Source organism: Macrobrachium rosenbergii, chromosome 50, assembly GCF_040412425.1.
Source record: "Macrobrachium rosenbergii isolate ZJJX-2024 chromosome 50, ASM4041242v1, whole genome shotgun sequence".
Classification (NCBI taxonomy): Eukaryota; Metazoa; Arthropoda; class Malacostraca; order Decapoda; family Palaemonidae; genus Macrobrachium; species Macrobrachium rosenbergii.
The window spans coordinates 10,802,083-10,825,000 of NC_089790.1; the positions used below are offsets into that span (position 1 = coordinate 10,802,083).

General features: G+C 33.3%; 1 protein-coding gene across 42 annotated transcripts in view; it reads left to right on the top strand.

The window, feature by feature from the left end:
* Positions 1 to 22,918, top strand: part of Cadps (calcium-dependent secretion activator 1) — a 760,773-nt gene that overhangs the window by 697,005 nt on the left and 40,850 nt on the right. For 22 of the 42 annotated variants that reach the window (XM_067093725.1, XM_067093724.1, XM_067093727.1 and 19 more), the window contains 6 exons: positions 5,157 to 5,216; positions 8,973 to 9,090; positions 11,624 to 11,815; positions 12,061 to 12,219; positions 16,213 to 16,338; positions 17,401 to 17,505. In XM_067093725.1, coding sequence (XP_066949826.1) covers positions 5,157 to 5,216; positions 8,973 to 9,090; positions 11,624 to 11,815; positions 12,061 to 12,219; positions 16,213 to 16,338; positions 17,401 to 17,505 — 760 coding nt within the window. Of the gene's footprint in view, positions 1 to 5,156; positions 5,217 to 8,972; positions 9,091 to 11,623; positions 11,816 to 12,060; positions 12,220 to 16,212; positions 16,339 to 17,400; positions 17,506 to 18,238 lie in introns of all 42 variants that reach the window. The other 20 variants (XM_067093735.1, XM_067093738.1, XM_067093751.1 and 17 more) reach the window with 7 other exon arrangements.

The window sequence follows — 22,918 nt, forward strand, 5'->3', positions numbered from 1 at the left end:
TATGCTGATAATGGTTTTAAGCAACAAAAGAAATGTCCAATTTAAGATTTTATGATAGTCTTTTTATTACTTAGTCAGAGGAATGTATGTTAGTTTGGTGCTAGCCCATCCTCCTTCCCCATTCCCTCAGAATTGTTTACTGAGAACTCAGGTTTCTGCAAGCAGCTTTCGGCATTAAAATGTACATCATTGCTTTGCATTTTCCTTCCCTTTGTTACCATCAGGGAACTTCTACCAGTATTCTGACTTAAACTTTTGCATTTTTTGCATCACAAGCATTTTTACATTGGCGTAGGACATGATTTTCTTATTTGAGGTAACAAGGTTGGTTATGAATGCAAAGTAGCCATACCCAAAGTCAGATTGTCCATTCAGTACTTCCTCCTCCCTCCCCTCCACCTCTCAGGCAATTCCCTTCCTGACAACTGTCATTTTTCCTGACTTTTCTTCTCCAAGCAGGCATGAGTTTCATGTCTGAAAAATTTGATCTTAAACTACTTAGAGAGAATGAGGTATTTCCCGCCTCCACTCACCTACTTAGAGAGAATGAGATATTTCCCCTCCACTCAACATATCTTGAAAATACCATTTATTGTCATTGCCTCATCAGTGCATTGCTCTCTCCAAGGATATATTGTATGCAATATGGGAACCAGTCCCATCAGCTCTGCTCAAAGATAACTCATCACACAAGTTGAACATGTAGTACTTACAAGGTGTCATTCTACCTCTGCCTCCTTTTTTTCTCAGATATCTCACTCAAGGGCACCTTCATACTTTTTCATTGGTGGCTGTGGGATGGGTAGTTTTGTAGTTTTTCCCACAAACAACTTACCCTTTGGCATCTTACCCAGCCCTACACTAAGCAAACTGCTTATCAGAAGTCATCACTTACTATATTTCGCAGTCATTCTAGTGGCTTTTAAGTCATCACTTCTTATATTTTGCTCATTCTAGTGGCTTTTATGATTGCCATTCTGGTTACACACACTTATAAAGTTAAAAAATCTTATAAACCATGGCTTTTTGGCCAGCTTTAGGAATACACTAGTATTAAATTCGGTATAAGTTACAACCTAAACTGCAAGTAACCTCATATCCTCATGACTAAATCAACAAGACTTCTTTCACAAGGGCTCATCCCTTTTGGCACATTACTTATTGTCCTTTTAGTCTTATTGTTTGTCTTTCAAATCTTTGCTGTAGTTCCATGAATCTGTTTGGTGGGCAAATTTTGCCAAGTGAATTTACTTTAAGGACTGGCCATGTTCAGTGCTGCTTGCTGCTAACTTACAATACAATCAGTTATTTTGGTTTTCGAGATGATTAATAGTATAACATTTCTTTTCAAAAAAGTTTTCACAGTCAAAATGAAAGTTTATATTTCAGTTTTTCCAAGAATAATTAGACATTCAGGCCTAGTGAATCAGTAGTTTTGTTGTTATGCTTGTGTGGTTGTTGTTGCCCAAAACCAGGCTAAAGAAGAGCTAAATAAGAGGGATTTTTTTTAGAGTACATTCTTGTGCACTAGAAAATGGTAGTTTGTTGTAAGATCCAGGGCATTGTTGTTTTGAAGCATCTTTTCCCTTTCCCATACCTGTTGACTTCAGACATATAGGATTTGCTGAATTTGTGTACTATACTTCTTTCTTTCCCAACTGGTCTGTAGTGACAGTGGAAGAGATGCAGAGCTTTTGAACATGGAGATTTACAGGAATCCTTGTTGTAACGCTAGCCTCGCCTTGAAGAGATCTTTTTATGCTCTAAAAAGAGGGCTCTTGCTCACTTAGTTGAGTGACCCTATTAGTTACAATAACTCTTGGGAGATGCAACCAATTTGATAAGTCAGGATGATGGGTCATGAAGGAGAACATGTGTGGGAGTAATAGCAGATTATGAAGTTACAAATGGATGGCAGGGCAAACTGGCAGTAGAATTCAAGTACTGTACTGAGATAACTCAGTACTGAAATCAAATAACTTAGAAAATATAATTTTAGATTAAGAAATTGAGGCTTTGACTTTAGTGCTGTAGTATAAAGTTTTCATCATGAATGTTTATAACACTGTACAGGTCACTTTGTAACCAACCTTCTATCTTTTCCTAAGGTATGTTGATTCATAGTAACAAACAAGATAGTGATTTGAAGAGTTCCAATAGATGCCTTTGGCAATGGTAAACCTATAACCTCAGAAGTATCACTTTATGCAGTAATGACCAGACCATTTTTTGATCAGAGAAGATCATGGGTCTGTCATCCTTTATAGATATCCAAAGTACGTACAATATGGATATTTAGGTTATCCAAGTTGTCTTTGTATACTAGAAGATATCAGATCTAGTTAGATGGCAGAGAAAGGAAGATCATTCAAAAGTCCTTTAGCATTTTTAAAAAACTGTAATTTAATCAATAGAATCTGAAAACTGTTATTAAAAAGAAAAATTCTCAGCAAGCTCAGTGGTCTGGTCAAACTACTGTACTTCATAATAATATAATAATAATAATAATAATAATAATAATAATAATAATAATAATGTTAAATATTGTTGTTGGTATCTTCAGTCTAACCCTTCCTCTTCTGATCTGGCCCTAGTTAGAGGGTCATAAAGAAATAGTGCTTAAGATTGGACTAATGGTCACCATCTTTTAATGGGTATGTTACACGGGGTTGTAGAGAGTGATGTAGGATTTTTAAAAGTACTGTTAAGCATTTGAGGTTATGAATTAATTGTATGAATAAGGAAAGAGTAATTTGGTGCCAGAAGGCTGCAGACGCATGGTTGCAGCTCTTCAGCCACAAATTTTGTTGTGCAGCATCAGTTTTCCAACTGGTTACCAGAAACAATCAGGATTGTCCTATGCCAGTCATTTTTAGCTGTCATGGACAGTAATTACAGGAATTTATCTTCAGGAAACAGATCTCTTTATGAATGCTTTCTCTTGGTTAGCTGATTTGATATTATCCAAAAGTGGATTAGAAAAATTCATTGGTATGAAGTATGCATGCTATAATTTAAAAATGACAACCATCATATATACAGTATTATTAATCTCTCTCTCTCTCTCTCTCTCTCTCTCTCTCTCTCTCTCTCTCTCTCTCTCTCTCTCTCTCTCTCTCTCAGAATGCACATGTTTTATGAGGTATAATTACTTTAAGGATTTTAATGGATATTGCATTTTCATGTAGGATGGATATCAAGTTGACATCAATCCTACAATGTTTTGTTTTTAAAGTGCAGAATTTTTTCTCTGGACATTTTTAGATTAGAATTATTTCAGTAAAGGCTTCATAAGTTTGACATTGCTCTAATTTTTTTTTATTACTGCATCACCTTGAAATGATTTTTGGTAATCTTTAGGATATGTTAGTCAGAATGATTGTCAATTTGTCATGCATTCTGGCCATATGCTCATATTTGTGCATTCTTTCTTTTTAATGGGATGTTTCCTACATAAGCTCCTTTGCCACATTTCATTAAGAGATTCATATTATCCTGGTGCATAGTAATCACACAGAATCTATTTGTTACTTTGAATTGTTGCTTGATGTTAGTAAAACATCTCTGCGAGTTACAGTACTGTATTTTGATTGCTTTCTTTTGATTTGATATCAGGCAATCAACCCTTGATGTTGTAGTGAGGTTTTTGTGGAATCTTGACAACATTGAGGAATATCACCATTGTTCATATGGAAGACATAATGGTACAGAATTTAAATAAAAAAACTTTAGGGTGAAACATATCACACACAGGGCTCCATGTAGATACACTATATCATGTGCTTTGGTGATATATTTTAGGATAAAATGTATCTACTGTGTGAAGAAATCTGGAACTTTACATGGTCCTTTGTAGTGGAATAGGGTCTGTAGTTATGTAAGAGTAGTTTTAATTAGAAATAATTGGACAATAGAGAAAGGAATGCTGCTTGGTAGGTGTGTGATACAAAAATGTTTTCTAATTAACCTTCAGGATTTTCAGTTTACCCTTATGAAAGCCTTGAATTTGAGCAGCTGTTTCTATAAGGTTATTCATTATTTGGGCTGTCAGTAATGTTCTTATGTTCAAGGTTAAAGAAGAATAGCCTTAAGGAGTATTTTAACCATCACTTGTTCCCTAAGAAAAATAATTGTGTTGTTGTTCAGTTAGTTTGTAATTTATTTGTCACAATTGTCTGTAGATTGAGTCTTGTTATATCCTTTCATGTATACCGTACAGTACTGTTAAGATAGTTACTACACATTAAGATGTGAAAATACTTCTAGTGAAGACTGATTCTTGTTACTCTGTTTCCAAACAGCATAATCTTACTGATATTTCAGGTCTTAAGTATCTAATGACCATTTTAGGAATAGTCAGCACACTGATGAATTTGAACTCATTACATTTTGTGTTTCAGAAGATTACTCTAAATACTTATTGAGTATGAAATTAAGAGTAGCAGCATTAAATCTTCAAGTATTTTCGTAATTTTTGGGTGAATAATATAAAAGTGCCAAGTATTATTTCTTTGTATGATGACTTGTTCTTACACTGGATATGTGGAAATACCATAAGTCATACAGGATTTTTAGTTAATGATGACACTGCTTTTATATATTTTATTTTTATTTGCCTGCCTTTGCAACATGAAGAGAGTTTTGTTCAGTCCTAATAGAAAGGTAACCTTTCTCAATTTTTCACCAATTAGATGCCACTGCAGTATTATTAATTCAATAGAAGGTTAGGAGAACAAAATTATATTGAATAATTAATTCAACAGAAGTTTTCTTATTTAATTTAGTTGTCTAACAGAGTCATCTTCTTTGTGTTTTCATCATTTTGTGTGTAGTGAACACAGTAGTAGTTGCCACATAACAGCACAATTACAATAGTTTCTTTTCTATGTTTAGTTTGTAAAACACAATTTGTATATATTAAGAGTATTTTGTTAGTAGAATAGTTAGCTATTTATGCAAGTTATGTTTCATATTGTTTTGTATGAATGTCTTATGTACATAATTCCACTTACAGTGTGTTGTTATTAAATTCCTTTACATTTAGTAGTTACTTCAGCCTTCAGGGTAAAGAATATCCCCTTTGTTTGAATCCTGAAGGAGAGATGTTTCACTTTCCTCCTAAATGAAACCCGCATCTTTCTACCATCTCCCTGAAGGAAACCATCTTCACCGGACTCGGAACCCCCCAAAAAAGTGGATCCAGTGGCCCTCGCCAGGTAGCCCCTTGGAAGCCTGTCAGAAGGAATGGCCTCATTCTAGGAGGAAATACCTATACCATCTACATATTGCTCTCATAGAGGATGATATTGTTCATTTCTATTTAGAAAGACTTTCTTTGGCTTGATTTTGGCTGATAATATTGACCTTTTATAGAAAGTTTACAAAAAATTTAGTAATGGGATCTGAACAACAAGAAGAAGATTAGTGAAGAACTAAGATTCAAAGTACTTTTTAGCTCCAAAGCTCAGTATGTTAACTTTTTCATGTAATTACTTTTGGTATTTGTTCATTTTTTTTTAACAAACACAATGATAACAACTCTGATAATTTTCCATTGTAAAGTTGCTGCACAATAGAAGACAAAATTTCCAATATTTTTTCAAACCACTATTAAGTTCAGTTAGTATTCTTAATTTATTCCTGTTTCATCTTTTGATATTTATCAGTTACTTTAGCATTTGGATATGAACTATAATATTGTAGTTGTAAATGTAACTTGACATAATGATTAATGCTGAATATAGTTGTTACATTATTATTAGTTTCTTTGAATATTATCAGTCAGTATTTTAGAATCTACCCTGTATGTGTATATTTGGAACAGTATACAGAATATTTACTTTTACAGTATTTCAAACTTTAGTACAAAGTACAGTATTCAAAATTTAACTTTGAGCATTTCAAGTCAAGCCAAAGATCGTAGAAAAACGATTGAATGCCGTAAATCTTATTTTGACCTCATCCAGTTTTTTTTATTCATGATTAGGTTAGTGCAGATTTTTGAGTAATACCATTTTCAATGATGTTTATTTGACAAGTTTGTTTTGATTGATTTGTTGAATATTTAGTTAATTTGTGCACTAATGGTTCATTGCTTACTTAAGCTTTTGTGAATATTGGATTAGGCTTAATAAGATGGCATAGTACAAAACAGTAACAGTAAATAAAGGGTCATATACCATTTGATGACAGGCCTCCCTAATTGCACGGTACTGGAATGTTACCAAACAGTATTTTCTAGGAAGGTAGCTACTACTAACCATCTCCTACATTAGTGCAGCAAGGATCACCATCTGATTCACATGATCAGAGACGGTATATTGACTATAAAATCCACTGGTTTCTTGGATACTTTGTAAGCCATGTTTTCACAGCTACTTGAACACTGCTTGAAATAGAGCTTAATGAAGTCCAAGTAACTAGGGAATCTATCCTTTTATGTTGAAATTTTGATGTGTGCTTGTATTTTTATTTAGAAACTGTTAGCTCTACATACAGATTAGCTGCTTGTTGTTGCCTATTCTTTAGATGGTGTTTTTAATTATTTTTATAGAATGCAAAATTGCAGCATTTTTATTTTATGTAGTGACGCATACTCAGGACATGTAGGAAAACGGCCTCCAGAATGTAGTTATATATTATGAATTATATTCAAAAGGTACAAGAATCTTAAGAGACTGATAATACAATCAATCTTAGAAGATTTCATTTGGGTTAAGCACCTTATTAATCTTTTCAGTCTTGTTCTTTCTATTTTCTGAACTTAAACTTGCATAAAGTTTCTCATATTTGGAAAGAAGTTATTCAATCCAAAACTTGTAACTGGAAATATTGCAAACATTCTGTAAATAAAATCAGTCTTTTATTTTCAATCTGCAAAGCGTACTATTCATACATTTCGGACTGTTTGGACTTCTTTCATCAGAGAATGATCCAAAATTAATGAATTATAGGTTGGACGATGGCCTTACCTGTGAATATGATCATGCCAGATTATTTTGAATGTGTTCTTGGTATGCTTGAATACTTTGTAACACTATTCATTTTGCAAGAAACTCAAAAATGTGACATAGAAAAATACAAGACAGTGATAACCTTTGAATGTGACATAGAAAAATACAAGACAGTGAGAGAAGTGTAAAAAAAAGTAAGGAACATATAAAAAAGGGGTATTCATTAAAAAAAATCTAAAAGCTTTAATAATTGTAAATTGTGTCAGGGGAAATTTAAAGAAGGTGAAGGAAAAACTAAAAACAGAAAAAAGGCAGAAGGCAAATATGAACTCCAGAATGTAGGCCTAGGCAAAGTATTCTCCAAAAGAGACCAGGTGCACATTTTGTTTTGAACTGACCTACACAGATTACTATGAAGTAAAACTAGGAACATCACTATCTTGCATGTTTTCACTAATTATACTAGCAGTTATTAAATATAATCATTGCTTTACTTTTACTTGTTTGACTCGGTTATTTGATGAATAACTCATATGGCCCAATCCCAGAATGGAGAGCAGAACTTTAAACATATCTTTAGTGATTGTCCAACTTTCAGGTAACAGCGTACATCAAGTATCAGAAACAAAACCTCGAAAGAAATTTTGTCAGAATATTTATCATTTTCAGTGTGTCCATTTATTATATTTTTAAGAAGTTTCAATTTATTAGATAAGATATACTATAATGTAATCATTAAGAAAATGCCCTTCAGGCCAGCTATAAGAGTTAAGTATATTAACTTACCAGTAATAGTTGGAAAAAAGATTTTCTTGTATTTATTCTGTATGTATTACTGTACATGAACAAGACAGTATATCACTGTAAGTTCTTATTCACATTGAGGATTAAATATCTTGTGATATGTGAATTGAAAAGATGAGGATGGCCATCTTTAAATGGCACATTTCAGATTCTTAAGACTTTTCCAATAAGTATTATTTCACAAGTGTATGATTTTATACATGCAGTACTTTATTTACGTACATCCACACACACGGATGAAACAGCTGCCCTTTTTCCGAAAAAAATCTGTTGTGCCCTGTTTATCAAAACAGAATCTTGTACCTGGTTGGTAGTCTGCTGTGGCAGGTTACAGCTGTAATAGAGAAGGTCATGCAGCAACTGCATCCTCATCCAAGTGTGTGTGTGTGTGTATATATATATATATATATATATATATATATATATATATATATATATATATATATATATATATATATATATATATATATATATATATATATATATATATATACTGTATATATAGTATGTGTATTTTTCAAGCATGTATTGCCATACAAAATGAATACATCAGAAGAATTCGAGCATACTGTATAATGAAGAGCATATCTCAGCAGTTTATGATCATAACTACCTTGGAGGCCATGTTCTACCTATATCTGATAACTACTGTTAGTATATAATACATCATACTTTAATATACTATTTACACAGCTGTAAAGTTTGTCGTGTTATAAGTACAGTACTAAATTCACAAATTTGGTTTAATTAAGTAGCTTGCTTTAATAGAGTGTTGTTTTGTTTTTAAATAGAGTATCCCTTTTAATGAGAACTCCTTTAAGCATATAGAATCCAGTAAATATTCGTAAGTTAAAACATTTAATATACAGTTTTTAAAATAAACATTCAAAATACTTGCATAGCTTATAATAAACTAAATTTGTAGTCATATCTTCAAATATTGCAAATAATTCTCATAGTTTTGTGGTTTTGAATACAATAAAACCACACTGTCTGATGAAAAATGTTTGTAGGAATACAATTACAGTTTAACTTCAGATGCTCTAAAATGCTGTGTAATATCCAGAAGTTTCAGAAATGTATAAGATTCATATCAGTAAAGAAATCTTTTTTAATCAGAACGCTATTGTGTTCTCACTGTAAGTCTGAACTCTCTAAGATGTATATGAATATATTGCTGGTATCCATATATCTTATTGCTACATCACTTAACAGGAATGGCTGTGCTACCTCAGAGGACCTCTTCTGGAAACTGGATGCCTTACAATCTTTTATTAGAGACCTCCATTGGCCAGATCATGACTTTGCAAAACATCTTGAACAAAGATTAAAGGTATGTGACATTTGTTTCATTTCATGCTTGGACCTTCATTTGTTCAGAATGCAATTCAAACCATTGCCTTTTTAAAGTGGAAAATATCTTTGCTTGTAGAGCAGAATGAACATAGCTAAGAGGATAGCCATGTAGCAGCACTTGTGAGTAGGGGAATCCCACAGCTTCCTCACACACACACACACACATGCTGTAACTGAGGTTGAGTGCTGCGGCTCTCCATCTTCCCTGGGTAAACATTGCTAAGTTTAACATTCCTGTGTTTTTGTTTTTACTTTGTTTTTTGTACATATTGTTGTCTAAGGTTGCTGTGTTTTTTCTTATTTGGAGAAGATGCAAGAGCAATGTAGATCTGAAGTAGGCAGTCATATATTTAGTTAAAACCATGTGTAAACAGGCAATGCATTATATTGTTGATAAACACAATTATTTCAGTCACATTTTATGCAAAAGAGAGAGAGAGAGAGAGAGAGAGATATTGCACAGTTTTGAAATGGTTACAACAGATCGAACAGACAAGAGCCCTCCCAGCCTTCCCCAATCAGCTCTCCTCCCCACTTCGGCACCCATCTTCGCAGCATCCCATTTTCAGTGTGCTCAGGACTTTCAACATCATTACTATCACTTATTTCTGCCCACCCATCATTGCCAATTATATGGATGACTATATATATATATATATATATATATATATATATATATATATTTTAATTTATATATATATATATATATATATATATATATATATATATATATATATATATATATATATATATATATATATATATATATATATATATATATAGATATATATATATATATATATATATTACTTATATAGAGAAAAATGCATCTTAACTCAATTGAGACAAAACTAAATGGACATCCATACTGTGTATTTCTACACATTTCATAACCTTTGGTTACCTGGTCTATTCCCAAGCACGAGGTAAAGGTTATGTAGCATATAGGCTATGTTGGCAGGTACAGAAATAAAATCAATAATTGCTGTATTGGAATTATTGTACCAAAAATATATAAAATCAGTATCTCTAAGATTTTAAATTGTTTGACAAAGCTCACAATCATGAAAAAGTACTTTTGTATCCTTTTGGAAAAATGTAAATGTCACAACAATTTTCCCAACACTTGTGACATCGCTACCAGCCGAGTAATGCCCGTGGAAGTAGATCCGCATAAATGTATCTCCTTTAACCCTTGAAAAGAACCCCAATATTAAGTGTAACTTAGGAACTGTCAGTATCACAGAAGCCATTTAGTTTGATTATAAAATACTACAATGGAAATATTGGCCTGTAGTAAACACCAAGGCTTGTAAATCAAGCACGACTGGGAACTACAATCATGTCTATATTTCATAAACAAGAAGTTAGGCTAACCTGATTTACCCTTTCGGTAACCTCAAGTTATCTATCAGTGTTAAAAAGGCCATCGGATAATAAGTTTCAGTTACAAAATTCACTAATATTATTGCCTTAATGCTAGTTATCACTTTGTCAAACAAGAAAAAAATAAGCACGGCAATTACCGGCAATTACAGTGTAGCCTAACGATCTACTCCTAACTTCTCGCCTTATGTAAGTATGGTCTGATCTTTTGGGGGACAGTATACAAGGGCCCCAACTTTGGGAATACTATCAGGAACATCTGTGGTATTAGGCTACCATCATTTATATTACAATGAGTACAGTAGAAATATTAGTAACACCAAAATCAACTTACAGTACAGTATAGATAAGTGGTATTAATAAAGCTTCATGATGCCACCCAAACCATCACATAGCCAAGTGGTATTAGTTGTTGTTGTGGTTCCTCAGACTCTGTTATGCCAGGAAGCCTGCACCGCGCACAAGGACACCACGCTTACTGGATCTGAAGTGTGTGGTAGTGTGGATGTTGTGTTGTTGTGGTAGTTGTGGATGTTGTAGTTGTTGTCGAAAATCAGCAGGCCCGATAGTCCGAAAGTCAGAAGGCCCGATAGTTACGGGGCACCCCTCCATAGCTACGGCAAAAAGAGATGTGGAGGCGGGGATTAATTGTATCGGGCCTTCGGGGGACTAAGTTAGGCAATCTACTCTGAGAGTAATTGTGTGGGGACTAACTTATGTATGTCTGTTTGGGTGTTAGTAAAGCTTCATGATACCACCAAAACCATTACCGTGTTACATAGATTAATGATAATGATAATTATAGTAATTCACCTAAAATATAACAACTTGAAAACTATGTCATTGTTCTATTGAATGTCCAGACTCATTTACCACTTTTTTTTGTGAACCCATCATGTGAATCATTCCCTAAAGGTACAAAATGCAATACCATTCTAATTGTAACACATGGTTTACATTAATATCACATTTACAACCAACAGTGAACTGTAGTATAGGCTAATGTTTGATATGATTTTTTTTTGCCTTGCTTCAAGCTGTTTAACTTCTTGCAGAAACATGTTTTAAGCACAATTGTTATATCTGAAAAGATATTGTAAGTTAACTTTCTTTTTTTTTTGCAGCTGATGGCCTGTGATATGATCGAGTCTTGTATTACTAGAACAGACCAAGCATTCCAGATGTGGCTCAAGAAGGGTACAGGGTTTGTCTCCACAGATTATGTCCTTCCTTCCGAGATGTGTGCAATGGTCAATGTTATTCTAGATGCCAAAAACCAGTCCTTCAAACTTTGTGCTGTTGATGGCGTTGATGTGGTTAGTCTTTACTCTCCCAGTAAAATATGAAGTGGTTAATGTTATATGTTTTTGTGTCATAATTTTGTTCTAAGCTGATTGTTTAATTTACTTTTACAACTGCCCTGATTATAATTAATATTAAGCTAAGGTCGTATTTTGGTTATTATTAAAAAAAGTTTCAACATACTGAAGCTTAAAGAAGGTATTAATTTTTAGCTAATAGATTTAAATTGCTTTCATTGTTCATTTAATATATTCTTCAGCATCAGTACCACACGAAGATTGATGACTTGATAGAGAGAACAAGCAGTTCCATGACTCAGGGTATGGTAGCCAAGCTACTTTCAGTTTTGGAGTCTGTCATATCCAAACTAGGAAGATATGACGAGGGTAGTTTCATTGGATCAATTTTGTCATTTACGGTAGGTGCAGTGAGTGGAAACTCATTCTATTTTTTAGGATGAATGATAACATGTGCACCTGGGAAAGAATGAGTTTTGTCAATTATTGGAATAACTACTCTGAAAAATGTTGATAAAGATAGCTTTTGTCATTTTCAATTTTGTATAGTAAAGATAATTTTGTATTATTGATGGTATTGTAAAGATGAATTGTTGTAATATTGATAGTATTTCAAAGATGAATTGTTGAATTAAGAATTATTTGATTTCTAGTTTTCATTATATAGTTTTATTTGAACTTGGTATGAAATATTAAGTGTAAACATTGATAAATGATTGTGTGTCAGTGTACTTGAGGACATAAGCATGCCTTCTGTATAAAGATTTATTAGTATTCCTGTTAATTATTGCAGTAGTTATTTTAGTGACTACAGACATTATAATTTTCCCTCCAACTTCTTGCTGAAAAATATTAAAATTCATATCCAAATCTAGAAGGTCATTATCTATGTACAGTAGATTGAAATGTAAATCTTAAGTCAGCTAGGCTTGATGAAGTACCTGTTGTGCCAGTTCTGTTAATTTTTGAAATCATAGAGAGACTTTCAGTACTTCCTCCCACAAATGATCTCGGCCTTTTCCTAGTCTCTCCACACCAAGGTTACTATTTTAAGTAGGAGAGGTTAAATTGTTGTTGGAACTTGTCACTGATTCAGTCATTTGCACTGGAAATTTCCTTTTATCAAGTTTTGATATTGCATTGGGATGGAGTCTCGTCCTGAGTAAGGCCTTTGTTTGAGAAACCAGTTCAAAAATAATAATACCCTCTGGCTCTTTTCATCTTTAAGCCTTTCTCTTTAAATTTTCTCATGAATAGGTCCTTCTCTTATTCTATTTATTAAACGTGTTATCCCATACAAGTTTATCTCCTCATTATTGTTTTATATGTAGATGTCACTGCAGAATAATTGTTTGAAGTAGTGAACTTTGCCGACCACCTACATAACAAAGGACAACTAATCAGAAATACCATTTATATATTGGAGACACCAAGCACAATTAACCATTTCTTTATACAACACCCTTATTAGTTATTATTTGTTATGCAAATCGTACCATGCACAAAGTTTTTAAATGTATTTAATATTCAAGTTCAAACAGCTTTAACTTTGGGATTAAAGGCTGTCTGTATTATTAGCTGTCTATAAGAACACCATTCTCAGAGTCTGAAAGGTAATAACGTAGTTTCCAAAGCAGGTACTGTACCACCATAATAAATGAAAATAGTTAATTCTGTAGTCCAGCCATGAGAAGGTTGTTGTGAAATCAATATTCTGATTAATCTATTTGAAGGACAGTAATAACTAACTTGCTCTTGCACATTCCTAGGAGAGGAATGAATAGAGAAGTTCACTAATTCCATTTCTTGTTACTTTCCAGCTTTCCCAGATCAAAGAGTGTAGCTAGTGTTCATTGTTATTGATTGTTGGATTGATCATCAACCTTAGTCAAAATCCACAAATTTATTTTTATCTTTCTTTGCTAAACAGGTTGGCCTATTATCATTTAATCACCATCAGCAGAGTTTAGTCACATTCTTTCTTTACCAAGCTGGTGGTGTGGACAGATCACTTGTTAGAGGTCCATATTTCATTAACCCTATGCCTTTTGAGATTTCTGAGTCAATTTCCTTTCTCATATGTGGGATTCTCCAATCCACTCATCTTAATGCTAGTGAAGGGCACCCTTTTGTTTATGACTTCAGGTGAATCTGTTATATATACTACAGTATTAAATATATATAATACATACATATATAATATATATATATATATATATATATATATATATATATATATATATATATATATATATATATATATATATATATATATATATATATATATATATATATATATATATATATATATATATATATATATATATATATATGTGTATATATATACATATATATATATATATGTATGTAAGCCAAAACAGTTTAACATCTTGGGGAAGCCTGCACAACCACTTGTAGTACAGCTGACAGATGAGGTTGAGGAAACACCTAAGTATGAGGTGTGGGTCCTTGTCAAGAGACATCATGAAGGCGTGATGAGTCATACCTATGACAGCTTCATAAATGCACTGAGGCATACACAAGCACAGCTACAAGAGAGGTGACAAAAACTACCAATCATAAAAAGGTCACTAGGATACAAAATGTATACAGGGCAGTGTTAACATAAAATCACAATTTAACAGAATGTGGTAATACAAAGGGATTGTTGTATATCACTAAAACAGCCAAAAATATAGAATGTTAAGTGACAATTATTAAAAGCAGCCTCACAAAATTGAACCACATGCCAAAATCACAAATCATGAAACATACAAAATACCTGGTGGTAACAAGAGAACATGTCAATACCATTAGGCTCTGAAACCTAGAAATATATGGAACAGAAAAAAACAGTTACTGCAAATGTGATGCAAGTAGTTAGACATCCAATTTACCAATCACTGTACAGCAAAATACTCATGAAGCAGAGTAGCATGAACATTGATCTATTCTCCACAATGGTGACTAGATGACCAATTGATTCTAGTCAGGAGTAAGTACTTAACACAAAAAAAAAAACTGATACCAAAGCTTGAGAAAATTGTAAAAATATATACAAAACCTGGCAAGACATTGGAAAATATGCTTTAATATTGTCAGTGGATCAAGTAATTCTCAAGATAAATTAATAACTGTTTAACTGCCATTCTCGTAACACTGGCAACAGAAAGTACCTGCTTAGTTGTAGAAATATATGAATTATTTAAAAGAAAAAATGATAATGTTTGGAAAGGAATAGTGAATTAACTAATGAATAATAATGAAATATTGGTTAAGATAACGCTGGTAAATGGTGATCCTGCAGAGAGGAACAAGGTGTTGAATTCTGGACAGAGCTGGTAACTGCACTGCAGATTCACAAAAAATGAGGTTGATGATTGATGGATAACTGAGGGTCCTGGTGGCACATGCATCAAGAGTACCATTGTTCTTCTGCTTGTTAGAGTAATGATTGTTAAGTCTAAAGACATTGTATGACGAACATGGTTGTGATAAAACAAAATATCTGTTGTGTCTGTTGGGAGATTTTGTCATCTTAATGATCACATCACTAGTATCACATTCTTAGCTACGGTTCTTATAAGTACATTTGGATATTTTTATAGTAGTTTAGTACAATTTGGGTTATTCCATAAAGCTAGGAAGCATATCCATTTTTCCTTTACTCCTTCCACCTTATGTATCTTAGCTTATTTGTTAAATGTGAAGTCATTCAAAGCATTTTTATTTTCAAGACTTTAATGTTTTAACACATCGTTAATTTATTGCCAAAGAGATTATGATATGTTAGGAGAGTTTTGGCATTGTCAGGTGCCTAGTCTTACAGCTCTTATACAGTAATGGAGAAATATGTTGTATGCAAGCAGATTATTAATGTTGAAATTATTTTAATTGGTGAATCATAAAAGCTATGTAGTTTGTAGAGTGAAAAGGCATATATCCCACAATTTTTAGCTTCCCTCTGATGTTCTGTAAGGTCAGTATAGTTGTAAAGTGCACTTTTTTTATTTAAAGCTTCAAGAGTAGAATAGTGAAAATTAGAACTCATGCCATGTTTTTGCTTCATTCCCCTTTATTTCTGAAATTTGATTTAGTGTGCTGGGTATGTTAAGTTAGTTTGGAGTAGCTCTCTTTTTATTTGGATTACATTTATTTATTAAAGGGGTATAGGCAGATGTAGTTAGAAGTTATGCTCCCATTAGGCTATTCTTCATTGTCTGTGGAAAACTGAAGAAAGAAAACCATTGAAAAATAGAATAACTCTACTTTGACATTGAACTGCAGCGTGTCATTGTGGAATGTCTGGCTATACCTCAGGTTAATAACCAAGCTGAACAGTTTATAATTTTTATTGTTTTCTATTGGATTATCCGTGTGCTAATTTTTTTCAGTACAAGCAGAATGTCAGTGGATCTGGAAAGGAACTTGGGAAAGCCTACATTAACTTTGCAAGGAATTCAATGGATCAGATTAGACAAAAAGTCAATGATGAACTATGGATCCTCAATTTATTTGAGGTAAGTTTTATTGTCCTTTCTTTCACAAGCAATTTGCCTCTTTTAGCTCAGTGGTCTGGTTAAACTAAGGTATACTTAACTTATGCCTGTAAAAATATGAAGTTTTTCAAAAGCAAAACAATTTATTTCTTTAGAAACCGATAGCTAACATTACCCTGCATTTGTGTTCCTCATGAATCATAGACACAATAGCCTTAAAACAAAAGATTATATGTTGGCTGGAGGGTCATCCCAGTAATATGCAGCTTTATAAATCTTGGGTTCCAGACAGGTAAAAATCCCCCTCTGGGGTAGTCAAGGTTATAGATGTGAGCAATCAATGTGGTATGTTTACATGGGGAAAATATAAATTACTTTAAAAATTTGTCATTTTGTCATCCAACCCCATTACTGCACTAGCAATTGATGTGTCCATTTCCAAACCCTAGTGATCAGTCACATCTACTAACCAGACTACACAAGAAGTGAGGCTCTTGCTTGTTGGGAGCCTGAAGATTTGTAAGTTTCATAGACAATTCTGCTAAGAGAAAATTATTTTCTTTTGAATTGGGAATGAAATGTCTTGGAAATTTGCTGAATATGATTTTGGGTTAAATTACAAGTAATGAGTTTGCATGAAAAAATGTATTTTCTTTTGAAAGAAGTTGATCCTATAATAATTGATAGCTTTGATATTAGTTCCTACCTCTAATTCATTCTCCTTCCATTTGTAATATTTTTAGTAAGTTGCTCACTTCAGACCTAGGAATGATGTACTGTATTGTTTACATGTTACAGACAGTCCCCAGGTTAAGGCTGTCTCAGTTTACAGTTCTGACTTTACGGCGGTTGGATCACAACGCCGTTAACTCAATTTTTCAGCCACATAAGTGGTTTTACAGCACCGTTACCTGGTTTACAGCGCTTACGGTGCCATAAGTACTATTTATTCCCATTATAATTAAGATGTTCTGGTTTACGGCAAATATTCGGCTTTTGGGGACTGCCTGTAGATGGAATTAGTTCATTTTCAGTATGATGTGTGATTTGTGGTTATGTCTTACAGCATTTCTCTCTTAACAGCAATGGTATGCAGCACAGGTGACCATGCTTTGCTCATGGTTAAGTGAAAGGCTTGACCACAATCTTCATCCGTACCAGTGCACCTGTTTAGCACACATTGTTAAGGTGAGTTACAGGAATCCAGGTTTGAAAAGTCTACATGGCAGTGAGTATGAATATTTCATAATCTATGTCAGTGTTACGTAGTCTTTTTCATTTGCACCTCTTTAACACGCCCTCTTGTTATGTTCATTGAGATTGCACAAGCAATTTGGTTTTATTTAGTTATTTTTTCAGTATTTTAGTTTAGTAGATGTTATGGTAAAACTGTTACATAGTATAATTTATAACTTCACCATAAAAAAATTTGAAATTGGATTTGCACTAGCTAGTATTTATTTTACCTTTTAGTATTTCACAATTCAGCAAGTCTGATATTCTTGGCAAAATGTGAGTTGATTGAAAAAGAGCATCCCTTTTATTGACAGTTATGTTTCTTGCTTGAATGTATGATTTATTTGAATTGTGCTCTTTTGAGTATGAATTATTTCCTTGAAAATATGGCTCAGTATATATACCATTTTCTTTTATCTTTCCCCTCCTTCTCCACAGTGGTCTTAAAGCTCATGCCCCTCTTACTTGTGCTGCTAACGTCTCTCCCTACGCCTCATGTCCAGCAGGTAGAACTAGACTGGTGGTGACTTAGTTTCAATAGCAGTCTTTGTAGATAGAGCCAAAGCTATTTTCTATTATTATTTGTTATCCCTTTCAGTCTTGTTCTATTAGCCTGGCTCTCCTTGTTTCCTACTTGTACTACCCACCAGTCAACCTGAGGTCCCCTTATTTGCTTTTTTTTCAGCTCATATTCTCAGATTTCACAGCGTATGGGCTAGGTCACGAACAGACTGGGTTACAAGCTTACATGGTGGTGAGTCAACGTGTGGAAGCAGAGCATCAGCGACTTGTACGAAGCGGCAAACTCAAGGAATAAGTCACCCCTTCCCGTCGTCCAAACATGTCCCGTGTCGTTGTATTAGACTTGGCTCTTTTCTTAAAGGGATGAGTGCTTAAAGTTTGATCACTTAAGAGTATCAAACTTTTATGTGATTTCTGATTTCCATAAAAGTTGAATAATTGCAGAATGGAGGGTTTTGTGTAAAGGAATTAGTAGAAACCTAATTATATTGGAATATCAATAAATTAAGTGAATTTTTATAATGCATAGATTTTAAGCACTCAGCCCAAAACACAGACTCAGACTTCCCAGTAGCCTTGGAAGTCACTCGAAAAACTGTGGAGACGGTGGCCGCTGACATCCAACTGTTCGTTTGTGACTGTATCAACTCTTCTAGTTGCTTAGCTCTATTACAGTCTTGATGTGTTGATACTCTGCTTCGTACAACCTTCTCTTCCAAAACCACACTACTTACATTTCATCATACCCATCAAAACTTTTTATTCTCTTTTTCCTCTATTTATTTAGAATTTTATTAAAATCTACTGTTTGATTCTGTTGTAATTATATAGCCTTAATACCCCTTTCTGAGGAAAATACTCAAAAAGAGTACTAATTAGATACATATAACAAATACAAAATTTAAAACAATGAATTAACAAATTTTGAAATTGTTTTTGTGTCATGTAACACGCAGTTTCATGAAATATTTTCTTTGCTTATATCTTCATGATGGTGGATGTAAGTGGTAAATACAGTTTACCTGTTGGGCAACAGCATTATAGATGATATTTTAAAAAAATTACAAAATGGTAATTGTTAGTCATGAAGGACTGGTAGCACATTGTGTGTTATTCTCTTGGAATATTCATTCAATTTAGATGTCTTGTATTAATCAGGCAGACAGTACTAAGGGAACTAGTCTCACAGATGGGTTGAGTAGGAAGCAAATAGTTCAGTTTTGTACGGTTGAGGAGACAGACATGTTTGAGATGTATCATTCTCTTGTTAGCAGTATTCCCTTAGGAGCCTTAGTACTATCATTGGTTTAGTGCTGTATTATATGAATTGCACATATTTTTTTAACATTATTTATGACAGTGTTCACTCTAAATAATATAGAAAAAACTTAGTGGATTAATCTCTTCAGAGTCTACATAAGATATAAGGTAAATTAACTCTAACCTTTTTCATTATTTTAACAGTACAGTGTATTTCTTTTATCAAGAAAGGTGATGCGTATCAGAAAATATTGTTGTTTGTTTTTAGTACCATTTGGTTTCCAAGTTGAATAAAATTTAAGCTACTTCTATAAAAAAAATCTAAGAGGTAATAATAAAGATTTGAAATTTCCCTCATATATGGCTTGACTCTATTGGGAGCACTTACAGTTTTGTTTGAGTGATGGCAGGTGACTGTGTGCCTTGAACTCCCTGATTCAGGAGCCCTTCATTTCATTAGTTGTTAGGTGCTAAGAGTAAGATTCTTCCCAAGTTACAATGCTGTTAATATCCATAAAACATGTCACTAAGCAGAAATATTTTAGGGTGAATGTAACCTATAATTCTGCTTTCATTTTACCTTAAACATACTTAGAACACTTACATTGGCCTTCATCCAAGACTGGGTTATCTTAAATGTGCTTAGAACATTTACATTGGCATAGATCCTAGCTTAGCCTAGCCCATCGTAAACTTGTTTAAAACATTTACATTAGCCTAAATTGTAGCCTACCTTCAACATGCTTAGAACACATAGTGAGCTAAGAACACAATGACCTACAGGCATCGTCTCTATTGGCCCAGTTCTTTTCTTCATGATAACAGTGGCTTTAAAGGATGCTGGACATTTCACAGCATCATTAATTCATTCCTTATCCCTTAAGAGGGTACAGATTATCAGTTGTGAAAGCTTTCATGCTTGGGAGTTATCTTCATTTTCTCTGTAGGAGTAATTTTTTCCTCCTCTTCTCACCAGTAGCAGAGGATTCAGGTGGGCATTTTGTAGTCACGGTAGATGTTTATAGAGGGTACTGGAAAACAGTTGCAACACAGAAGACTACAGTGTATCATTTTTTAAACCAAGTGATTACATGGCAGACTAAGAGAAAAGCAGCACTGGTGATGTCTTGGTGCCCATGTTTGCAAGAGTATCATGCCCAGTATCACTTTTTCAGTAAAAAATCAAAATTCAGAATTTTGGTATACTGTGTAGTCTTGCTATTGTTATCATAAATTGAAAAATTATGAGGTAAACAGTCGCATTTGGGGGAACATAATATCTATACATATTTTAAAGAGGGATGAACCATGGATCTCAGGCCATTAGAATAATCAACAAGGTCCCAATATTCAAATCATGAAGGGAAGACTTAAAACAAAGAATATATGAATGGATGCACCTAGCTCCTTGGAAACTGGCTGGGATCTTATGAAAAGTTTTATTATTGAAAATGGCTTAGTATTCCATTATCAGTATCGTATTCAGATGATGAGCTGCCGTGAGATGGCAGCTGTGCTTTAGAACATGTAGCAAGACAGAAGACTAGATAAAAATGCAGTGGCAGTTGAGGGCTCATGTTATCTAATTACAGCTAATACTAAAGTGGCTAAAGAAGGATAATTTGTGGTTTGATGAATCCTAATCATTGATCATCATTCCTTATCTCTCAACAGCCGTGAAGGCTTCATGTTTTCTAGAACCGTGTTGATTGCCATTGATGTTTTGCATCCAACCTACATAAACTAGAGAAAGATATTTTGCATTTACTGGTGGGTCCAGAGGAAGCGTGCATGAACATTCATTCTTCTCTTGTAAGACAAAGGCTACATTGGTGTCTAGGGACATTGAAGACTGCAATTGTGGGCACAACATGACAGACTGGTTTGTATGAAGAAATTAATAGAGGACCATCACTTTCATTGATATTTTTAATGATGCCTCCACTTTCAAATTAAAAATGCCAATTAAAGTCAGTAAAGTATTAAAATTTGAAGACATGCAGATAAAATTGGTAATTAGAACTTACCTTGAAACCATGAAAGACAAGGATGAAGACGCCAAACAAATGTAAATGGAAGAGTAGAAAAATTCATAACATCACCATTCGATTAGCATTGTATTCATGAAATTTTTAGTAGAAAAAAAAATGGTTTATTTTACATAGTTTCAAATCATTATACAAAGCAGTTTTCTTAAAGAACTTCCAGACAGCACATTGTTTAAGATTTCTAAATAAAGAGAGACAGTAGTGGGGTGTGCATATGCTAATTTTCTTACCTAGCAACTGCAACACAGGTATACTTTATTGGTGACTAGAAAATGCTAAGTACTGTACACTCAAACGGCAGTAGGAACTTAACGGATTGACAACTTAGGTATATTTGAAGATCAGTCCAGTCACTAAACCACCTGTGTAAAAGCAAAACCTAGAGAATCAGAGGATACAAAAAATATTATGGCAGTTATTATTTTCTGCATGCATGTACAGTACATCTAATGCAGTTTGTTTTAATTTTGTATTCCATTTTAAAACCAAAAAAGTGAAACTGGAAAAATATTAGAGTTGCATTTTGCAAAGATTATTTAGTGACTTTGGGGGTTTTCTGCTCCTAAATTAGACCCTGTGGGAAGGATACATTTTGGACAATGCTACTGGTCATTTTCTGTTATTTTCTCTTGTTTAACCCAAGAATGATAAGGAATCATGCCCTACATGTACCAGTAGCTGTAAATACTACTGTAATTTACTACAAATGATTGAAATGGAATTTGTTTTATAATATTTTACCTTTTGGCAAATGTACTCAGTATCATACACACAGAACATTATGTTGATAGAATATTTAGAAAATGTCTAAATATTAGTTCCATATGGCAGACAATTCTGAATATTTTGTGAAGAAGATGCTTTAAATTAAATTGTCTTACTCTGGCAACTAACACTGTACAGTAATTGGTTTTTGCTTCCATCGTTTATTCGTATCAAGATGTTAGTTTATTCAGTACCCTGTTGTGATTTTGCGGATCTTCTGGACTATTTTAATAAAAGTCAGTATCTTTTATAAATTAAAAGATTGGAAAAAGTAGATGATATTTGATTTTTTTTATTTTATGACATTAGGGAACAAATAGGTGTATGTCCTGGTATTGCAAAAATAATTTACCCAGTTTTCAAACATAGCCTTTAAACAATAGTTTTTCTGAAATTTTCCTCAAAAACAGTGTTTGGCAATTTGAAAATGTAATTACTCATAGAAACATAATTATTGAGGTATAATGTAAAATATGTCCAGTTTTTATGTAAAATGACCGCTAATTTGGAAACCTCTTCCAAATTTGATGGACTTTTTCTTTTTCTCATTATTGCCTCACCTTCAAATGGATTTAAAATTATTCTTTTTTAGGAAAAGGAAAAAAATTTTTTCAGGGAACTTTAGGGGTGATGTCATATTTTAATTCTTATGATTTGGTTTTGGGAATTTATTTCATGAAAATATGTACATGATATTTTCTCAAGTAATTTGGGCTAAAGTAAATAATTTATTTTCATTTGTTTTCTCTTGAAATTTAATTTCCACAGGG